The 23,557-nt window shown below is 36.1% G+C and overlaps 1 protein-coding gene across 1 annotated transcript in view; it reads right to left on the reverse strand.

The window, feature by feature from the left end:
- The window catches only part of PCLO (piccolo presynaptic cytomatrix protein), a 355,223-nt gene that overhangs the window by 98,638 nt on the left and 233,028 nt on the right, over positions 1-23,557 (reverse strand). Inside the window, exon 11 of the mRNA XM_061989223.1 lies at positions 18,948-19,073. Coding sequence (XP_061845207.1) covers positions 18,948-19,073 — 126 coding nt within the window. The remainder of the gene's footprint in view (positions 1-18,947; positions 19,074-23,557) is intronic.

The raw sequence follows: 23,557 nt of genomic DNA on the forward strand, positions 1-23,557 counted from the left end.
AGAGCTCTTGGATATGGGGAAGTACAGGCCTTTCATTTTGACCTCAAAGCAGATCATTCTGAGTACCATCACATGGCACCTATGGGACAATCAGGTGATCAGGCCAAGTCAGCATGGGTTTAGGAAAGGCAGGTCCTGCTTGACTAACCTGATCTCCTTCTATGACAAGGTGACCTGCTTAGTGGATGAGGGAAAAGCTGTGGACATAGTCTACTTGGACTTTAGTAAAGTCTTTGACATCATTTTCCGCAGTATGCTCCTGGAGAAACTGGCTGCCCATGGCTTGGATAGATACACTCTGTGTTGAGTGGAAAATTTTCTGTATAGCCAGGCCCAGAGAGGGGTGGTGAATGCAGTTAAATCCAGTCAGCAGCTGGTATCCAGTGGTGTTTCCCAGGGCTCAGTGTTGGAGCTTGCCCTGTTTAATGTCTTTATCAATGATCTGAGCAAGGGGATCGAGGGCACCCTCAGTAAGTTTGCAGCCAGCATCAAGTTGAGTGTGTTGATATGCTGGAGGGCAGGGAGGGTCTTCAGAGGGACCTGGACAGGCTCAACAGATAGATAGGTCTGCATAAATTGTAGGAGGATCAACAAGGTGCAGTGCTGGGTCCTGCACTCGGGCCACAGCAGCCCCAGGCAATGCTATAGGCCTAGGGAGGGGTGGCTGAAAAGCTACATGGAGGGAGAGGACCTGGAGGTTTTGGTCAATAGACAGCTGAACATGAGCCAGCAGTGTGCCCAGGTGTCCTCGAGGGCCAATGGCATCCTGGTATGTATCAGAAATAGTGTGGCCAGCAGGACCACGAGAGTGATTAGTGTCTCCCTCTATTCAGCACTGGTGAGGCCACAGCTCGAGTGGAGTGTTCAGTTTTGGGTCCCTCACTACAAGAGAGACACTAATGGGCTGGAGTGTGTCCAGAGATGGGCAACAAAGTTGGTGAAGGATCTGGAGAGCAAGTTTTTTGGGAAGCAGATGAAAGAACTGTGGTTGTTTAGTCTGGAGAAAAGGAGGCTGAGGGGAGACATGATCACTTTCTTTAACTACTTGAAGTCATAGTGAGGTGCAGGTCAGTCTCTTCTCTCAGGTAATAAGCAACAGGACACGGGAAATGGTTTCAAGTTGCCCCAGGGGAGGTTTAGATTGGATATTAGGAAAAATTATTTCACTGAAAGGGTTGTCAAGCATTGGAACAGGTGGTCCATGGAAGTGGTTGAGTCAGCCTCCTGAAGGTATTTAAACGATCTGTAGATGAGGTGGTTAGACATGGTTCAGTGGTGGACTTGGCAGTGCTGGGTTAATGGTTGGACATAATGAACTTCAAGGGCTTTTCCAAATGAAACAATTCTGAGATTGCATGAAACATTGACAATACCTGGACTAAAGGAACGTGACTCTTCCTGAGTCCTCCAGTTAATAATGAGAAATGAGACAGAATTGCCAGGTAAGGAGTGTGATCACATGATATGCTTCTGCACATAGACAGTTTTGACTGAGGAAAACAGGGAGGCTAGTGAGTCCAGAAAGGAGATGCTTATAAGGTAGGCTCCCAAAATGAAGTGGCCTTGTAAAGGAGAAAGGGCTGTGGAAAGGAGAAATTAAGGATCCTGGCTCTGGAGGAGAGATATGGGAAGTGGCAAAGACTGGAGATCCAGGACATGGATGGTGATGAATGCCAGGGGTCACTAGGTGACCATGGCAAGGGATGCCCAAAACAGGTATCTGTGAGCTACATGACATTCTGCCTTACCATCACACGCAACAGGTACTGGAATGGAAGATAGGACCACCTGAACATGGTTCTGGCCTGGGAGTAAGCAACAAGGTAGGGCAAGGACTCTGCTCTCCTTTGATATCAAACAAAACTCTATATTCATGTCCCCTATTGGCAGGCATGTGTGAGATTGTATTTGACATTGATTGCCTGCTCGCTTTAGTAAGCCATTGCATGTATCTGTCTGTCTGTCTATTTATTTTAAATCCTTGAACATGAGGGCAAATTCAAGCTAGCTTTGGCACGTGTAACAGCAGCTTCTGTATTTGTGTGTTTCTTGTGATCACCATTAACAGTCTGAATTCATTACACATACATCAGGAACACAAACAAAACAAGTGTATGATACTACATTTTCTTAGTGATAATATCTCTAGGAATATTATTCATTTACCTCCAGGGAAAGTAGTTTACCCAGATCAGAAGCCACTGTTACCCCAAGGATGACAGCAGCTACAAGAAAGCTGATGACAAGTGAAAAGAAGACAGGGTAGTTTCAGGGCTCATTTTCCAATCTCCCGAAGGCACTTTGGAGATTTTCTGCTGAAGTAATGGAGTACATCAAAACTCATAGGGAATAACACAGCCTATGAGATCTGGTTTAAGACTTCTTGGTTCAAAGAACAAGGAATTTGGCTTGATGAAACTGTAACTAGGTAGGGAGAGTTCTGGAAGGATGCATCCCTGGCCTGAGTAATGCATGTTGATGGTGTGGTGCAAGCACCTATCCTGCTGTTTCTGCTGCTGTGCAGCAATCAGTAATTGCTGCCTATACAGGCAACCTCTTGCCCTGCAGCAACAAAAGTAATAAGCATGTCTATTTTGATGTTCTCATAGTTTCAACTTAGCAACTATGTGTTAGCCCTACAACAACCTCTGCCACTATTTCTTAAAACTTTTGTGTCTTAATTAAGCACCAAAGCCACAATTAGACACTGAATACTGAATTCTCAGCACTGCATCCACACTTTAGCTTTACTGAGTATTGCAATGGCCCATTCTCCTTAAAAAAACCCAAAACTCCCCAAGTGAGATATCGAGTATTAGTTTTAAACTGCCAAAGTCTTAAACTGATGTTTCAACTCTTTAGTCTCAAGCTTAAATATGTATTATAGGTCAATGAGGATAAAGGAGTTCAATTATTTCACTATTTAATCTTTTAAGAGTGCTTTAACTTCACCAAAGCTTTTGTACAGGTATTTTTTTTTTTCTGGGACTAATGTATTAGAATTATTAGTATCAAACAATGTAAGAGAATAAAATAATCATCTCTAATTCTTCACATCAAACTTCTAATTATTCTTTCCAAAGCAAAAGGAGAAAAAATAGATATTGCATTTAACTGAACAAAAAAAAAACCTCCATATTTTCTTTCTTCTAGAGAAAACTTAAGCAAAAGTACCCTCCTCTTAAAAATGATCAATTACAACAGTGAAATATTGTGAATCAGGTATGTAAATAGGGTAAAAATATATGCAAGCAGTAAAAAAATGCCAGTTGAAACTAAAAAAAACAGAAACAATTTAGGTCTGAAAGCAGCTGAACAATTTTCCTTGGGTAAAAAATACCTCAGGAATTGCTAAATTGCCTATCCACTCATCACCATTTCAAAGATATTTTTTAATCAAATAATAAAGAAAATAGTAATATCAAATAATAAAATAATAATAATATCTAATAATAAAACAAATAATTATGTTCTGTAAAAGTAATAAGCCAAACTCATCTAAGCTGATTATTTTTTACAGATGATAAGAAATATTTTCTTAAATGTAATCTACAATTTTAAAAGAAAACATAAAAAAAAGCTCAGTCACTTTTCCCAGTTAATTCCAAAGCCTCAGAGGCAACAGAAATATAATTGCCAATTGTATTTCTTCTTTGCCAATTGCCTGGAGACCTATAAGACTACTCCTAATCATAGTATATGTCTCTCTTCACAGGCAAATAAAGAGAACTGAAAACATAATGCATCCTGAAGACCTATAAATGCTAACTGAACATGGAAACTTGGTTTCATTCACATATAGAATCATAGAACGGTAGGGGTTGGAAAGGACCTTTAGAGATCATCTAGTCCAACCCCCCTGCAGAAGCAGGTTTAAAGCATATGCTTTTATAAATTGCAATTTATAAATCTGAGCATGATTTCACTTGTTTGTCCACTGAATTCAATGACAGTTGAGAAGGTGTCATGATATCCAAATTGTCTAATAATTAATGTTCATGTTCCAGCTATGGATGATGATACTGGTAGTACAGGCTCAGATTGTTAAAAGGAGATAGTGCATCATACAACATGTAGTTAGTCTGTGGAAAGCCATTATGCTTGAAGTCTAAGGGTAGACTAGACATGAGCAAGCAGGAAAACCTCCCCATGAATTTCTAAGTAGATGACACTATTATACACTTGACTAGGGAGTTCCCAAGCAATATATTCTATGTCATAGTTGTGTATATATCCATATGACTACATATACATATGTACATCTATATCTATATTATAGATAGATTAATTTATTGTTTCTGGCACATACTAAACAGTTTTTCTGATCAAATAGAAATATTAATATTTTTTACCTATTTTTCATTCTGAAGTACCTGACAGCAAATCAGATCATTGCTAACAGCTTTTACAGGAATAACAATTGTTTGCAGTATTGTTCATTACAACAGTCACTGTATTGGTGGTAGCGTAGTCCTTTTTGTTAATGTACTCTGTAAACATACACATGCTAATATAAACTCCATGGGTTAAAGCAGTATTTTGTTTTCATAATCATGACTTCGAGTGAAAGAGAGCACTATATCTATAGAGCTATAGCAGTATATTTGTTTAAGTTTGGGCTAGAAAAAGCTATTGGACTTGGACAAAACAGCTAGTTAAATTTCAGCTCTAAATACATCAGAGTACTTAATTTGAGTGCATCAGAGTGCAATAATTTAGTTTTGAGTATGGTTATGTTGCTGAAACTGAGGAAGCCATGTGACGACCCCAGTTCACAAACTTAAAGACAGAGAACACAAAAATATAGTTACTACCTGTGAGGCTTAGTAAGACTACACCTCTAAGCAATGCGTATTACATTCCAAAGTACATGATTAAGCATACTGAATTATAAATTCTTAGTGTGATGCAATAACAAATACAGGTAACAGGCCTGCAAAATCATTCTTGTTTAGAGTTTAACATATTCAAAATCAAGGATGCTAGGAGGTTGTCCATTAGGTGGCACCAAATTTTTCCATATGTATGGAAACTAGGCAACAAAGCAAAGTGTTCATATGATAGCACCTGTCAGATGCTCTCCCAGGTAGTTTCCATTCAGAGACAGAATGTCTGAGATGGCATTGCAGCCCATCAGTGTGCATCACTGACAGATGTGTTTAACTGCTGATCTGGTGTAGAGCTGTTTTCACCATGTCAGCCAGTCTGTCTGCATCACAAGGAACAAGGGGCACTATGGCACTTGACGATATTTTTAGTTCCTTCTGTGGATCTTCATTCTTTCCTAAACAGTGGGAAGTGTTTTTTCTTGTCTCATGTTCTCTACAGCTACTCTATCAGGAGAAAGGCCTTATTTTCAACCAATCAGTCAGCTTCCACTGTGTGAACTGCAGAGCTATTACTATCACTGAGATAGGCTCATACTTCTCTAAAATAGTATAGTAGTCTATGAATAAGAAGATGAAAGATTGTCTCTTCTCTTTTTTAGCATTGACTAAGATGAAAACTGTTTCTGTTTCCTCGTTACCACCAGTGATGAAAGCCCTTGCCTAGAATTTTGCTTCCTTTTATCCTTCCTTTCACACACATATCAGTAACTCTCAGTTATCTCTAATCAGTCACTTCAGACCCATTTGAAAAGTCTAACCAGTAAATATAATATAAAACTTTGCTTTACTTAGACATAAGTCAATGCTCTTTTCTATGTAGCAGTCCCAAAACTATATGAGCAGCAAATGTATGAATGATATGGATTGATTCCATTTCACCCACACTACGAAAGAATTAATTTAGCAAGCTTGGTGCTCACACAGTGATGAACATTGCCTGAAATGACTCATTTCCTTTTACTGTGTCATCTTAAAGCTAAATTTCATGGGGTTCTGTTCAGAACATTATCTTGTAGATAAGAAATAATCAAACCTTCTATTCATTGAGATGACTGGTCAGCAGCTCCAAATGGCACTGTCATTCTGTTTGGGCAGGTAAGTCATATTCATGCAAATTGAATCTAATGATGAATGTGTATGATGAACATGAAATTGTACACATGAGTTTGCACCACAGTGCTCTCCTCACAGTTGTAGAAATCCTTTGCTAATCATGCTAATGTTCTTTTTACCTCCTGGCTGCTCTTTTTCACATTATTGCTGTCATAATGTAGATAACGTGAAGCCTAACCCTCTGACACGGGGGTCTCTCATATTTACTATGTGTGTGCAATCCGATCTCTCTCGATGTGAGCAGTGTATAAGCTCACAGGCCTGGGCTAAGGCAACCTTGCTGATGTACATAACAGCAGTTGTTAGGAGTCTTCTCCAGGCTCTGATGAGAACTGCTCTGAAAGAAGGATTACCTGAGACCCACTTCTGAATATCCAGCCCTCACAGAACAACAGGGCCTGTGTGCAGTACCAAAACCATCCCTGCTTGTTTTGTTATCTTTGAATTCCAGACATGCTTCCTCTTGAACTGAGACGGTTTTGGAAGGGAAGGGAGCAGATAGGTAGCACATAGCAAATACGAAGTATCCAGATCTTTTCCTTATATCTTAACCTGACAGATTCTTTTTGTAGATGTACATCTACCTTTACTGGACTTTTAGGAATAAATTTACAGAAAGAAAAAGCAAACAAACCACCAAACAGCAGAAAACTCTTCACATTTGCACAGACTAAGGAACAACTGTAATACAAGTACTACTCCTGGACAATTGTATGGTTCTTTCTCATCAAGACAAATTCTCTTGATCATCTTTAAGGCCTTAGGGACTTTTAAACACTTAATACTTTTCAGTTATTAGAATATCCTTTTGGTTTGGAAGCAATGAGCCTCCAGAGATAGGTCCCTTACTGTCACAACTTGTAAGTATATGCAGAACATAAGTACGTGGAAAAAGCTCAGTATAGATCAAAGAATATTATTATTAAAGCAGGTTATTAATATTTTTCAGTGTGATTCTTCTTGGCATTCAGGAGTAGACATAAAGTGTCAAACTCATTACTATATATTTTGAACCCAATTTTTTCACATCTGTTTTCATGTGAGATCTTACTCCAATTCAAGTCCTAAATGAAAGAGTAGAGTCATTCCACATGTTTTATTTTGGACTGACGGTGCCCATATCCAAAGAGAAGAATGATTAACATGTTATAAACATACAGGTAAGCTATTACTTACTTTGCAAGTATTTGTCACATACCAAAATACTAATGAACCAATCACTTTTGTGAAAGTGTGACACCCAAAATGTAAAGAAAATTCAGTAGGAATGAGCATCACAGTCCTACAACGACTGGAGTTTTTAACAGTTTAATTGGAAATACTTTTAAAGAAAGCTACTGTTTCATAACTAGGTGTCTTGGGGAATAACAGTAACACACAATAACACCAGGGAAAATAACGTACAATAGATCATCAAAAAAGAAAAAGTAACTGTGTTGAACTTCTGCAATTCCTATTCATGTCAGTTGGGGGAGAAACTGCTCGACCCCTCTCACTTTTCCTTGGCACTTTGCAACATACATTCCTAGGAAAACAGCAGATAAGAACATACAGAGGATTGACTTGAGCTATTGAAAAGAAAAAAACACTGAAAATAAGTGTATGTCAAAGAGCAAAGGTTGCAAAATAACAGTTCTTGCTTTAAATGTGTATGACATGGCAATACCTAATGTCAATGTCACAGTAGTCATTTGCACTCTCAAAATTCATGGATTGTTTTTATTCATAATAAAGTTTTGATAAAATCTTATTAAAGTATTAAGCTTCCTAAAGCCTTAAAGGCATTTCTCTCATTTTTATGAAATGTAAATATATTTTAAAGTGTAATGTATTTTCAATATTTGCCCAATGTAGTATTTAAATCTATAGACAATACACCTCCATCTAGTTACCCTCTACAGAGCCCTAAGATTTAGTCCTGTGGTTGTCCTAGCATACAAAGAATTCTTTTCAGACCATTTATTTTTATTAACTCTAACACAACACCAAAAACTACTCATTATGGACACTTGGTGTGTATCCTATGTGTGATACATCTCTTGTGTTGCCATTTGTTATATTAATAATGCATGAAGAAGAGAATGATGAGGAATTAATGAGTGTTGTGAAAGATGGTAGCCAAAATAAAAGTATACGAACGTTAAATAATCCTCACCACAGGATCATCACCCAGATAGGAAAGCTTACAACCAAACAACACAAAACCAGACTTTACAGTATAAATTGTTGCCACTATCAGGTTGAGGGGACTATCTGCCACTTACTACGAATGACATTATAACATTATAACATTATAGCTAGAAATGATGGAGGGATGTTGTGCCTCTGAGAAGGCCAGGCCTTGGCCAGCATGGAAAATAACAATCCACTATTTTACCTGAGTAAATACCTAGGTATTGTTTCAGTAAACATTCTAATGTATTCGTTCCCCTGTTCATTCTTAAGCGATTGGTACATTATATGGTTTTCTGTTTCAGGCAAATAATTAATCTTAGCCTGCAACTGTGAAGTTCAGTATAAATGGAAACACAGTTCAGATCAGCTATAATTCAGTTGAGACATGTCAATGGCCAATGTTTTGTTTGCTTTTCATGCAAGATAATGTAGATTTAGAGAAAGTAAGAATGTTGTGGCATTGCTTGGAAAGGAGACATGTAACTTGATCATGTTTTTACCCAGTGCATAATTTACGGCACCTAGACTATCTGCCATGATATCTGAAAGCAGTGGAATAAATTGCATTAAATTTGACACAGATACACTGGGAGATATGCAAGAATTCGGGCCTTAGACCTTCAAAATACACAATATATCCTCTCATACTGAATACTATGGTTAAATGATTATATTAAAAAATAGTTAGTGTTGAAATTTATATTGTGTCATGAATAGATCAATAATGGTGCTTAATTCTGCACTAAGGTTTCAAACTGGGAATCCAAACGCTTCAATGGAATTTGAAAGGATTTGGTTGCAGAATTTTCTTCTGTATCCACACATTGAATAAAACAAGAAGCTTTCTCACAGTAGTGTAACATAATGGTTAAAAGCAAACTGACAGTGAAGAACAAGTCAAGATTTTACTATTTTACTTCTTTTGGGGTTTTTTATTTATTTATTATGTATTTTACTAAGCTTGGAATGGAATTCTAGATATTGCATTATTTTGAAAGTGTTCATGAAGACCATTAGTGTAATGTAACAATCCTGATTTCATCTTTTTCTCTCTTTCCTTGCTCTTGAGGCATTTAACTGATCATGTCCACACACCATCACAACTAATTTAAAGAGGGTGTTCCTTTACTGGAAAATATACTACTGAGGGTCTAGTAACTGTAATTTTATGTCTCTGGTTGAACTGACCACTATATGCTAGTGAGGATCTGGCCTCACGGTACCAGTTGCAAAATTATGCATAAGCAAAGATGGGGCTGACAGATAAATTAAATTATTCAATGAAATAAAAATTGAGATGAAAAAGTAGAACTTTTCCAGAAAGTACCTGAACTATCACACTAATTAATAGCTTAGGGTTTACCATTTGGAAGACAGTCAGCTGCAAAAGAGAAAGCAAGATCTGATTCAAAATAAAGCAGTATCAACCGCCCATTTTTAATGGAATTTAATAGTAATCAGCTGCATTTCAAACACAGCTCCCATTAGAAGCTCTCCTTAAAAGTATCTGAGCAACTGAACATCAACTGTGTTGGGAAAGGTCCAGAATCAAGCTTTCCTACTCCTTTGGCAGGTACTGAATTGCTACATTTTCACATAAAAGCAGTGTGGAACAGCTACACCATATATGTGATGACTTGGAAATATTCTTAAAGTCTGCATGTTTCAAATGCCATATGAAACATCTCACATACACTGTGTCCTTTCAGACACTTAAACAGAGCTCAGACCATGGAGAACTTAGTTGCTATCTGCCCACGTCTGTCAGACACCAGAATCAGCAGTCTAAAATCTCCTTGCCTTCAAGTTCCTTGCATTTTATATTCTACTTTTCTTCTGCTGTTTCATCCAAGAAAAGGAAATGTCAGTACTTACTAACCTAAAAATACTCATTCCACCATATATCGTTCGCGACATCTCATCTCCCATATCCAAAGCAAATAACTATCACTTTAAGATTATTACTGTATTACTGAGCTGAATGCAAATGTCTGCAAAGCCTTGTATTTTGTAATCAGTTACAGAATCATAGAATCGTTTCAGCTGGAAGAGACCTTTAAGATCCTCCACAACCACACAAATCAAGACTAAATCAATTTTTCCAGAAATGGTAAGACTTAAGTACATAATGAAAAAAGTTTGAAAAGCTACCTAGAACATATTAATGTATCTATAATGTAATTTTAAAAGTTTTGGAAATTTAGAAGTTTGGAAATTTTAGAAGTTTTGGACTATAAAACCCAAGAATTTTAACATAATTCTACTTGATGCTGTATTTTAGAGAGATATCAAACAGTTTTAGATTAATTTTGGATCTGAGGCATTCCCATTACAAATAAGGAGAATTAACACAGATTTCAATGAGTTCTATTTAAAAAAATTAGGATAGAAACAGACAATGTTCTACACTGAGACAAGCCCCTTTCAGTAGTCCTTCTTTCATCACATAAAATTCTTAGTAATTGTTAATTACGTTCCTTATAGTCTTGTGAGAAACAAACATTCATATATCTTACTAGAAAATGCCTTGAAATAACAAGCAAGTGAAGGAAGTTTCCTTGCTCCAGCACCTGGTTTAGTTGGTAGCAAAAGATGCTGTTTGTAAGCCTCTTTACTCCCGAGAAATGTGTCTTACAAATAGCTAACTCATTGCCTCTAAGATATTCAGTGACAGTGGCTATTTGTTTACTCGACTTCCAGCACGACAAATCCTGACTGAGGACAAATGACCTCAAGTCTTGAACCTTTGCTACATTTTACATTAATACAGTGCTCTGTGGAGCAGCGAGGCTGGCCTAATACTCCTGGCGATGTCGATTTCAAGAATGGAATGGAAGATTAAAATTGCCTTATGTAGATGCAAAATGCTTTAATGCACTTTTTGGAATCCAAGAGCAGGGGAAATTGTCCATAAGGACATAACTATATTTAACTTATACTCCAAGCTGACTCTCACTTTGATTTCACTGGATTTTTTCACACTAAAATCACATAAAACTGTTAGTCTGCTAGTTTCAGCCCACAATAATCTACACACTAGGAAATGGAATCATGGTATTTTTATCTTCCTACTTCTCTGGGAAGTCACTATCAAACAGAACAGTTCAATGGTTATGAAAAAATACTTTTTAATGCTGTAATGAGATTTTCCTTCCTGGAATGTCCATATATGTGAAGAAAAAAATATATATTTTGCCTTAAAAATAACAAACAAAAAAAATCTTGGTCTTATTTCATTTCATGAGATATGCTCCAGAATGCCTAATGTAGGCACTTAGAATCTAAATTTTAGGTTGTTGGTGAGACAGTTCACCTAAAATATATACTAAAGTTCCCTATACAGTCAACAGAGACAGGAGGATGTTTTTGATTACTTCCACTGGTAAGATCAACTGGCCTCAGTTTAGGTACTGAAGGATTTAAATCTGTCTGGTTTCTTTGTAATATTGCTTTATAGAAGCTTGTCCTTAAAAACCAAAGACAAGAAACTGAGCAATACAATCAAATATTCTTTATGCTTCAAGTTGACATCCAACTCACTTTTAGCATCCAAAGCAAGCAGCTGTTATGCAAAGTGGCAGCCACAGGTTCCGTCAATCTCCCTGCTGTTATTAGTTGCGTATCAGTTATAATATGATCTAAAGAATGTATCTCCTAGTCTGTCTCTCATAACCCCAGACAGACTGCCTTTGTTTAACTAAAGCTGTAGTTTCATCTCTGAACATCTTGGGCCCAGTACCTAAAATCATCACTGAGATTCATCTTGGTGCTCACAGAGATGTCTCTGTGCTCTGTATTTTTCTCTGTGCTCTGTATTTTTCTCTCCAGTGTTGGCCAAATGTGTGTATTTAAAATATAGAAATAGGAAAAATAACTACATCTTCTTATAAAAAAGCATCAATTTGGGTTTTATCAGTACTCTCTATGTATGCTATGTGGTAACTTATTTAATGTCTGGTCTGCAACCATGTCTCTGACGTAAGAACAGATCATATTAAAAATAATGAAAGAAGGAATTAACCTGTTTTATGGAGACAAATGAACCTTAATACAACTCAGTGTCAGAATATAGCAAGAGCTATCCAAGAAAAGCAGAAGACTGGGACCACATGGATGGGTGATATCTGTCAATATCAGGGGCAGGAAATCGAAGCACCGTGATATATATGAGCAGAGGGGACAGCAGAAGAGATGTCCTTGGTGGGAGCTGAGAAGGAAGCTTTGAGTGCAGTCTAATGACAACGCTGCCTGCTACTGTTTCTGCTGGGCTCAGAGAAACAGGGCTTCAGGCAAGTTCTCTGAAAGCAATGAGGACTCTTTCCGAGAAGTACCTGGATATTCTTCTGAAGAAGAACTATTGGTCAAGGTCCTGAATAATAATAACTGTCAAAAGCAGTGTGTCTGATAATCAATAATTGTATAGCTCCACATAAGTACTTTACAATAGCTAGTAGGAATTTCTAATATGATCTTAGTGGAATGTTACTGAAAGCTAGTTAGAACACCAACGACATTTTTACAAGCAATCTTCCACAATTTCTGTTGCAAACCATCTGATGAATGCTTTTAGCCTGACCTTTGTGATAATTTTCCACTTTATTACCTCTGGATCATCTAGTGCCTATGTTTGCACTACTTTCTGCTTGAAGTATCTAGGTTATTTTGCTCATCTTTATAAATTAGAATTACCTATTTAAGACTAATAAGAAACTCACTAAAGAGATACTTTGATGAAATTATTTGTTTGTTATTAAGATTCCAGTTTCCTGGTACAACTTGTATAACCAGGCTCTTCCAGGTAAACTGATTAATTTACCTGGAATTAGTTGTTCAAGGTATTTTCAGTGTTTTTTATCAAAAATCTACACTAGTTTATGTAGCGCATTACAAGGCTAAAAAAGCAGTGAAATATTTGTTAAGTCTGTTATGCAAGAGGCTAGATCTTTCCTGGTCCTAATATGTATTAATGTAATGATTCTTTCTCATAGCTTTAAAAATAAATTCTAAGTGTCCTGTTAGTTTCCTCTTATCTTCTGCTTTAGATTACATAAAAAAGATCCTGAAAGTTCAGTCTATGTAGCAGCTCAATGACTTCCTAGATCCAAATTACTCTCTAACAGCTATTTTCAGTGTTGATTTTTATTGCAAGGAAAACAAATATAGAACAAGTACAGTGCTGGGCAGAAACCTTACAGACTCATATTATCTCCTCTGACTCACTGAAACAGGTATTTTAGGTAAATAAGAAGATTTCTAATGAAACATCCTTGTAAAATCCCAATTGTACCATTCTGCCACCATAAGATTAAACTAAATCTCCATAAACTAGATGCCATTCAATGTGAAAAAGGGAAAAGTACTGTTTTCTAAATGTGTTTCAACCGCCACAAAACAAATTGATTAAATAAAGTTCTGGACAGTGTAACAGTAACCAGCTCTCACAGATTTCCATGTAAAACATTCATTCTGCAGGTTTTCTTCTCCCATCTCCTTATGTAAGCCTCACACAGCTGGTGAAACAATTCACATACCTTCTGGTAATTCTGATTTCCTTTCCTTATCTTAGCAAATGGCCAAACTAAACTCAGTACAGTTCAACTCCTACCATCTTGAGAACAGAATTGAGATCATTCTTAGTGGGATATGAAATGGATAAACTAATGTGAAAAAGTTTTCTTGTTTACTTTCTTCATTCTAACAAATACAAGGTTAACTGAACATGTGAGTGATTCACTTTGTTGGGATCATAGAATCATAGAATGGTAGGGGTTGGAAGGGGCCTCCAGAGATCATCTAGTCCAACCTCCCCTGCAGAAGCAGGCTCACCTAGATCAGGTTGCATAGGAACATGTCCAAGCAGGTCTTGAAGACCTCCAAGGAAAGAGACCTCACAACCCCTCTGGGCAGCCTGTTCCACTGCTCCGTCACCCTCACAGTAAAATAGCTTCTTCTTATGTTTAATACCTGTGAGGCAATGTTCTCTTTTCTCATGGCCATGGTCCATGGCTTCAAGAGCTGTGCCATTCCATGACAATCCAAGAGAATGCTTTTAGTTTCAATATGAGGAACAATTCTAATGTTTATTTGGCTTCATATTAGGGAATTAGATTGAGAGAGCTGTGCAACAAAGGTCTTCTTACAAGAGGAAATCATGACACTTGCATGTATAAGAATATGTAAAACTTTCTGTAGAAGGAAGAGAAGCCTAAATAATAAGAGGAATGAGGAGACTTCAGTTTTAGTTCCTGAAGTCATCTCAAAGTTCTTATATTGCACAATTTTCTAGAGATGAAAGAGCTCTGATATTCCAAATAAAGACACATTAATTCGAAATACTCTCCTGAGAACTGGCCATGTGGCCTTGTGAACTTTCAGCACAATTAAAAGCAACTAACCAACTTGGAAAACTGACCATGTGCATCTTATAAGTTGAATCTAAGTCTAAAAGCTTCTGGATATATTTAAGAAGTCATCATCAATCTTCAGACTTTGATGCTGAGGCCATTGGATGTGCTTTTACCTACACTTGGACATGACATCAGGCTGCAAGTGACTGTTAGAGGATCTTCATAATGTTTTGAGAAGCAATGTTTCTCACATTCTAAAGGAAGTAGTTATTAATTTAGATCAAAATAAGTGCCTAAGGATTGGACTGAGGGGCAGGGTACTATTAATTACCAGAGAATTCTCAAATGGCTGTGCTTTTTCTGTTTCCTCATCTACTTAACAGCTTTAACAGGGTGGCATAACCTTTCATCTTCTATATCTACATAAGGTAGTTTTTCTTATAGTACTACTGGATCAGCTATAGGATGAGGAGATTTAAAATATCCTTGTATGATCAATATTTTTATTAAAATATAAAATTCAAATCAATTGAATTGCATTGCACGTCCCTTTGCTAGCATGAACTGCTTAAACACTAAAATCCTACAGGGAAGGTTTGTAACTCATAAAAGGAGTGGCATCCTTCCACATTATGCTAGAAATGTTACATCATTATATTTCTATAAAATAGAACCTGAAAGTGTTATTTCAGTATTTTTAATAATAAGAGTTTTTACCTTTGCTATATATGATTTTCCTATTTTGAAGCTTAGGAAGATATTATTTAAATGAGGCATATATATGAAAAATAAGCACACACCCATAAAGTTAAAAATCTGGAGTGTCATCAAAGGCAGTAAAACCATGACAAATCAAGTTCACCATTAGCTTTTAGACCCTGCAAGTTCACCAGAATTGCCAAGAGACTGAAAAATCAGGGAATCTTTCAATCTTGGTGGGTGTCAGATGGCTTAAGCATTTCAACACAGTATGCCTGGCTGATTGAAAAATTGAAACAAAGACACCCATGGTTCACCAGCTCCCAGGCTCTCCAGTTAGTCTGCTGAAATGGTCCAATAAGAAAACTTGAATGCTGAGGGCATCCAGCAAATTTGTAACAGTTGGAAACACACATTAATATTTTATTTTTGCTCTTTAGGTTCTTTTGCTTCTGAGAAATGATAGAAGAAATGCCTTTCACCCAGCAGATTTGCCAGGTGGAATATAACTGAACTGTTTCTGTCAACGCGAGAGGGAGCACAGATACATCTATGAAAATGACATAGCCCCTGCACTTGATGAGCTCAGTAGAATGAGTCCACCTCCAGTTTTTATAATGTCAGAGAGTGATGAATCAGAGATATTTTTGACATCTGAGAGTAATTCAAGGTGAGAGAACCAAGATGACTGGTATTTGCCAGTCAGAACTATAAATAAACTTTTCAGCACTAAGACTCCTCCAAAGCTATTTAAATAAGATAAATTTTTTATGGATTGCTATTCCTTAAGGAAAAGAATGCTATCTGTATTTTCAAGTGTGTAATTTCTTCACAGAGATAGTCATGCAGACAGCAGGTAGGATTTTGGCTTCCTTCACAACCACAGTAAATCTATCTTTTTTCCTTACCCTATTGAGAGGATTTTCAGACCTGACCCACTATTTTCTGGGTTTAGAATTAGAGAAATTAATTAAGTTGATGGGATTTATTTTTTTTCAGTGAATCATTTTCTTAGAAAGGCTAATGAGTCAAGATATTAGCTGGTAATGACATTGGTATACGTTTACTTGATGACTAAGTATATATTCTAATTTGAAGTCACACAACATTTCAGCAGAAGTGACTCACAATTACTATACAAATTACTAATATGTAATTATGACTATATACCATTTCCTGATAGTTACATATAAAGTTTTCTGTATGTGATGTGACAGACAGTAAATAAATTAAGAAAATGAAGGCTATCCTCTCTTTTCAGACACAACAATATCAGGGATATTGGTAACATCAGTAGTTTGGCTGGATTTACACAAATCAATATGAGAAAGATTGAAAACACTAACAGGTTTTAGTACTTCTGAAAGGTAGATATTAAATGTGCATCAGTCATATTCCCACTAAAACAGACAAACTAGAAGTAGCATTCTGGATACTGTGTTAGTTATTTGACTTACATCAACATGCCCAAGTCTAGGATACTTTTATAAAGGTCAGACCAGAAACATGACTGACCATATGATGGGAGAACGAAACAAAAGAATAAATATTTTACTGTCCTGTTCATTTTTTAATAAAATATGAAAAAACTTTAAAAATACATGATGTGAACAGAAAAGTAAACTGTCATATCTGAAGTTCTCTTTCTAAATCCAAGACTATTTTCATCACTGCTAAAATATGCCTAGAGGGAGAGTAAAGAATTTCTTTAAACATCATTTTCCAAAAAAGCTGCTGACAGGAGAAACAAAAAGATTGGAGATAATTCCAAGTAGTAACTCCTCAAACTCCTTCTTGAAATGTCCAGTCTCAAGCAAATGTTGAATAACCACATTCTCCTCTTTAAACCTTGGTACTGCATCTCCCTTGTGATGAAAGGCTGAGGGAGCTGGGGCTGTTTAGCTTGGAGGAGACTGAGAGGTGATCTCATTAATGTTTACAAATATGTAAAGGATGGGTGTCAGGAGGATTGAGCCAGGCTCTTCTCAGTGATGTCCAATGATAGGATGAGGGGCAATGCGTATAAGCTGGAACATAAGCGGTTCCAAGCACATACAAGGAAGAATTTCTTCACTGTGAGGGTAATGGAGCACTGGAACAGGCTGCCCAGATGGATTGTTGAGTTTCTTTCTCTGGAGACATTTAAAACCCACCTGGATAAGTTCCTGTGTCATCTACTCTAGGTAGCCTGCTCTGGCAGGGTAGTTGGACTAGATGATCTCTCAAGGTCCCTTCCAACTCTTAAGATTCTGTGTGAATCTGTGTGACAGTCCAATTGAGCTATGAAAGATCTACTCTTTTGTACGGAGGTATCCATACAAAACCAAACTAAACACTCTCTTTTTAACCACGTTAAATTAAGTTCAACTCTTTCATCATCTATATGCAATTCTATCATTTGATGAGTGAGATATTATCCATTAAAAATGAATGGCAGAGTCAATTCTGCAGGTAAAAAAGGAAGATATTTTTGTTGATATGCCATTTCATTGACATCTGTGTACATACACCTTTTTTATGTGTATCATTAGAATATTGGCAAAGAAGCAATTAAGGATGTAAAAAGCAGCACGGTAAATGAAGGTGACACTTTCTTGTAATATTCACCACATATTTAAAATATTGTTTGTGAATACATTCTTTAATCAGTTTACTCATCTTTTCTATCTTCAAAGTACTTTTGATTTTATCATGACTTCTGTCACATGTTTACTATTCAGACAACTTATGTGAATTGAATTCTCACTGGAAACACTATTTTTCCTGCTTATATTCTTCATTTTTCATTTTTTTCCTGGATATCTGCCTTCATTAAAGAAATAAAAATAATTAGCTGAATGAATTACAAAAAGTGTATTATATTTTTCTCTATGGATTAACTGACATTTCACATGCATATAGATACTCAGATGAAAAAAGAAACTAGAAAATAGTTATACAGAGAAGGAACCGTTTATATGATCATGGATAGAAATAAATTATTAGACAGAATTATCTCATTTGTGTAAGTCTAGAAAATGTAATTGTAACTGAATCAATTTCACCTAGTTTTAGTTGCCTAAAGGATGATATGTAGTCTAATGCAGCCTTCTTACAGTCAATTAAATGAGGAAGACTCTACCAGTTCTTGAATCAGAGATCAACTGTAGATGAAATAATTGCCCTTCTGCAGATGCTTCTTTTTTTCTGTTGCTTATTCAGGTAGGTTGGATATCTATCTTAAACTGAAAAACTAAAGTTAGATCAGATAAATTCAGTCAAGTCTGTCTTTAGGGACTTACTGTGGGTAACTGAGAGAGAAGTGGATTTGTGATCTATTTTATGTGTGCAACTATGACATGTAAGTAAATCCCAAACATAAATACCTAGCAAAGCCAGGCTGAAGATCTTCAAACTAGTATGACCATGATTTAGGATGATACATGTCCGTGATACACAGTTGGACTCTAGCTATATTACCTTACCCTCAATGCACACAGCATATTGGTACATATTACTGAGGACATGCCATTAAGCTGCTCATCATGGCAAATCTCTTTGGCTACAGACATAATAAAATGACCTTCTATCAGTCCCCAAGGAGGTTTAGAGGGAGATCTCAAATGCCCCTCACTCCTTGTCCAAGATTATACCTGTTGTGCAAGAGACAATGTGTATTATAAATAATTCCACCAAATTCTCAACTCTTTCATGGTTCCATTTTTTTATAACACATTTATCTTACCTTCCATCAGCTTCCCTGTTTGCTCTGCGTTGCCTCCAGGCAAGATCTTGGCAATGTAAGCTCCAATTTCTCCACTGCTTCCTGGAATTTCTTTTCCACCTACAACTCGGATTCCCAGTCCATTGCCTGAGATCAAAAGAAAGAGAAAACTTTAAACAGAGATAAAACAATAAATAACCCACTGGAAAGAAAGGAAGACAACAACTCATCAAAGGTTACTGAAGGATGTCACCAATAACTTTTGACTATAGTTGGAAGATTAAGGTTAACTGCAGTCCCACCCACCACTTTCCCAGAGGCTTAACTTTAGGGGGGAGCGCTTCAGCAAAGGAAAAAATCTTGAGTAACTACTATATGACTGACATAAAGAATTGATTCACTAAAAATTACATTGAAGCAAATCCCACCTTCTTCTGACAGCCTTACTGTACTGCAAAGGGACTATTTGTATGGCAAACCTATTCCAAGCAAACAATAATTTGCAGTGTTAATTCAATTGCATTAAATTGCTAGGAATCCATATGAAATGTGCATTAAAAGGATAGCTTTATCATATCATATATGCATGTAATTTAACTGAAAAATTACAGTAGCTGAGCTTTTAGAATTACTTAAATATGAAGACAGAGAGAGACCATCAATATCCAGCAGCAAAGCATGTACATGAACATATATTTGGCAGATTATACCATTTCTCTTAAATATTTGCTTTTAATTGACATCTTTTATATCAAAAGATGTACAAATTATCAAAATGGAAATAGTCTAAAATCAGTCTGAGTAAAGCATAATAAAATCTACACATATTTTCTCCCCTTTATAAAAATTACAAAGATGAAAATATTTTGATTGCTCTGATGATTTTAGTTGCAGAGAAGCAGATCACTAATCTCCCTTACACACATAACAATGAAAGTGAAAACTAAAGCTTAAAAAGCCGTCTCACAAGGCTAATCTTACACATTGTCAATTTTCCACGCTGTTTTGCTTTTTAAAGGAATACTTCCCATATGAGAAAAAACAAGTTTTTTCTTTGAAGAAAAAGAAAATTTTGTATGAGATGATTCCCGCTTTGATCTGAGAATGCAAAGGCTGATTTTCACACTATTGTAATAGCTAAATAATTAATTTTGAATTTATTAATTTAATAAGCCCAACCTGCTGAGTGATTAAACTAATCAGCTGTAGGAAGCTCACCACACAATCTCTTTGCAAAGCTTTATCTTTTTAGATTAAGGTTTTTCCTCATAATGCTATTAGTGGTTTATAAGTCAGCCCCGAGTTTGTTTTAGAAGCAGGATAGCCACACTGAGTTTCTGGCCCAAAAAAATTTCCACTAGGTTTTTCTATCCCAGTTTAGACAAATCTATATCCCTTGTACCTGTTTTCCTTGTTAGGAATGTTAGACATTCTCTAAATAAGCATTTTCTTTTCTATAAGAAGATGTCAGTTCAGATACATGCCCAGATCCTGTACAGCACAATACAAATTTAAGGAAGGCCACAATAGCCTTACGACTTAAGACATTTAGCAGGAATTACTTAACATGGAAACAGCTCATTCCATTGCTGCAAGCCTAGATCAAAATGCTGTATGCCACTAATATACTGATTGAACAGGTGAATGAGAGAAACCAAGGAAAACTAAAGGTGAGGAACATAAAAGAAATAGATTATACTTGTTAATACAGCTACAGCAAGGTAATTAGTGTACATAGGTAAATTTAATGCACTGAGACGAATGGACTGCTCCATAAATCAAGCAATATGCATTCCTGGAGTGTACAACTAGTGCTATAGGTTGGTGGCACCTCAGATGACGAGTAAAGATCAGTCTTGGGGAAATGGCATATTTCCATCACATCTACCTTGTATGATCCAGCATAACACAATTCAGGTGGGTAATTCAGTAATCACTTGTAATGTGCTATCAGCATACAGAACTTTTAGTGAATTATTTCAGTGTGGGGTGATAGCCAAAGATGAGTTTCAGGGCTATTGTACAAATAAGGCATGACAGAGGTGAGCACTAGTGTATGATAAATGATATGAGAGACCTGGAGTTTTAACAAAGAATGATCAAGACTCTGCAGACCAGATCTTGTACTGTTTATCCACTATAGCATGTAACAGGAGAAATTGATTACTACTGGGATTATGGGTAGGAGTTTTGTATGCATATGTTGAATATAATTCACTTCTAGATTACATCTACATCCAAGTCTGACATAAAGTTCAGACCAGTCATATAAACCCATTTCAGAGTCTGTAATTTTGTTTTAACTATGTGTGACATTTAGTCTTGGTACCTTCAGAACAGATATATAGGGAATACGTAAACTCAATCCTATAACAGCAAGAATGATAGCTCTGTAAGTAAAAACTGTATAAAGATTTGATATGGCAAGAAGGTCCTTTCAAGTGTGCTTTGTTTTTCATCCTGTGCAATTTTGCCAGTTCAAAAAGCACTGTGCAGGCATGTCTAAGTATCTTCAATAGGAGTTGTGAACTCAGACTATAGCATGAAACTTTTACTAAAACTTTTCTCCACTTTGGCCCTTCTCTACGTTTTTTTCTTCTTTTTTTCTTTTTAAATTGAAATACTGACCAACACCTTTAAGAAAGTCAGTTTCTTGTAAGACTTTACACGTAAGTGTAAAGTAACGCAAAATAACATAATAATGGAAAAGAATATACATCTTTTAAGCCCTTTTTTTGGTTTTGAACATACCAAATGAACAGTTGTCTCTCCTTGTTTTAACAGCAAATTAAGAAGTAGGAAAATACAAGTATTTCAGCTTGAGGAGGACTCTCTAAAAAAATGTGGCGGGACCTATATAATAAATATAAAACAATACCACCAAAATACCTAAGCTAATTACAGAGTATAATTTAATTCCTGCTACAAGATATATTCATCATGGTAGTTAATATTCCTTTAATTGTAAACTTGATATGGATGGCAACCGATTAGCTAAACATATTGCTGCTTGTCTCCTTTCAGAAATTATTTGATATGTAGAAAGGATACTATGTTTTAAACAATAGCTATATCAGCATTCTGGCACTGTGCTACAAGATATTTTAACATTATGTTTGTTGAGGAGAGTAATTTTTCAGTGTAATTGGAAAAAACCCTACATTGTTACTTTAAATTAATTACCTTATTTCAGTGTGAATGTGTAATTTAGCACTAGCAAAGTTTATTTTCTTTGATTTGATAAAAAAAGTAAACCCAGCATTCTAAGGATAGGTCTGAATGTCCTTTATACAAGTGGAAAAATATAGTCTTTAAAAAAGTAAGCACCTCATTGGTGCATCCTTAGGACTTAGAAATGAATGTAGGCTGCTCTGTGCATTTATCAGAGGATTTCAGATCAATCACTATTGAAAGACTCATTAATATCTTACAGATTTGAGGCTCGCAATCAGGAACCAATAAATAACTGTTCTTAGGATATAACACATACAAACAAGCACACAGGAACTTGCTCTTAACCGCCACAGTCAACAGATGGATTTTTCAACATATCAGCGGGGCTGGACACTTGCCATCACATAAAGGATTTTAGTTTTCTCACGATACACTAAACTAGTATATCTGCTTCTGATAGCTTAATTGTAACAGAGTGGCAGAGAGATGGTTTGTCATAGAAATGAACGTACAAGACTTTTGATTTCAGAGGCAATTCTATGAATACTCATACTAGGTTTCTTTGAACACATCTGGTTTTGTTAATCTAAGGTCTTTGTCCATATTAGTGTTAACAAAAACAATTATTTCCCATGACATTTCATAAAGACTTTTATTTCTAAACACTTTGGGAACACTTATGATTTTATATTTGCAGGTTTTAGAGGCAATCATGTGACTGACATATATTAAGTAGGAATATGCCTGCAAATCAACAACCACAAGAGTTTGTGTTTGCACGTGTTGTTGGACAAATCAGAGAGTATTTAATTTATCTATTTGCACTACATTCAAAACCAGTATTCTATTATTGTTATGCTGCAAAAGCACTACTAGAAGAAATATTTTAACTTAAATCACAAAACATTTAATTCCTGGCCGTCAGAAGGAATAAGTTACTTTTTGCCAAATGAGCTCTAAGTGCTCTGTTTTGACTGACAAAGAAATATTGCCTAGATGTAGCTGTATTTTCCCATGTGAATATGGGATTTCAAACCTGTTTATTCTGTTTATATATACATATTGAAGATATTGAGTTTACTCCTTCTGTTTATAATGGTATTGACCAATTTATCACTTTGAATGTAGATAGTTTAAAAACATCATCAATCATATGCTTTCTAAGATCTTTTCCCTTGTTTTTTTTGATATTTTTTCTTTAATCATTGAGTCTTAATTTCTCTCTCTCACACTATTTTGATATAACCAGACATTCATCTTTTAATTTTAGATTTTCAGATGAATGAACTACTTCTTTAGAAGACATAGGACCAGTTAACCTTCAGAAAGTGAATCACCATGCTTTGAATGAGAGAAGGTACCTTTCTGAACTCTGAACATTGATTTCTATGGAAAATATCTTCAGGAAAACATCTTTTCAAAGAGAATTCTACACATTTCCAATCCAATCCTTTTTA

This window comes from Colius striatus, chromosome 1 (assembly GCF_028858725.1).
Source record: "Colius striatus isolate bColStr4 chromosome 1, bColStr4.1.hap1, whole genome shotgun sequence".
In the NCBI taxonomy this organism is placed as follows: domain Eukaryota; kingdom Metazoa; phylum Chordata; class Aves; order Coliiformes; family Coliidae; genus Colius; species Colius striatus.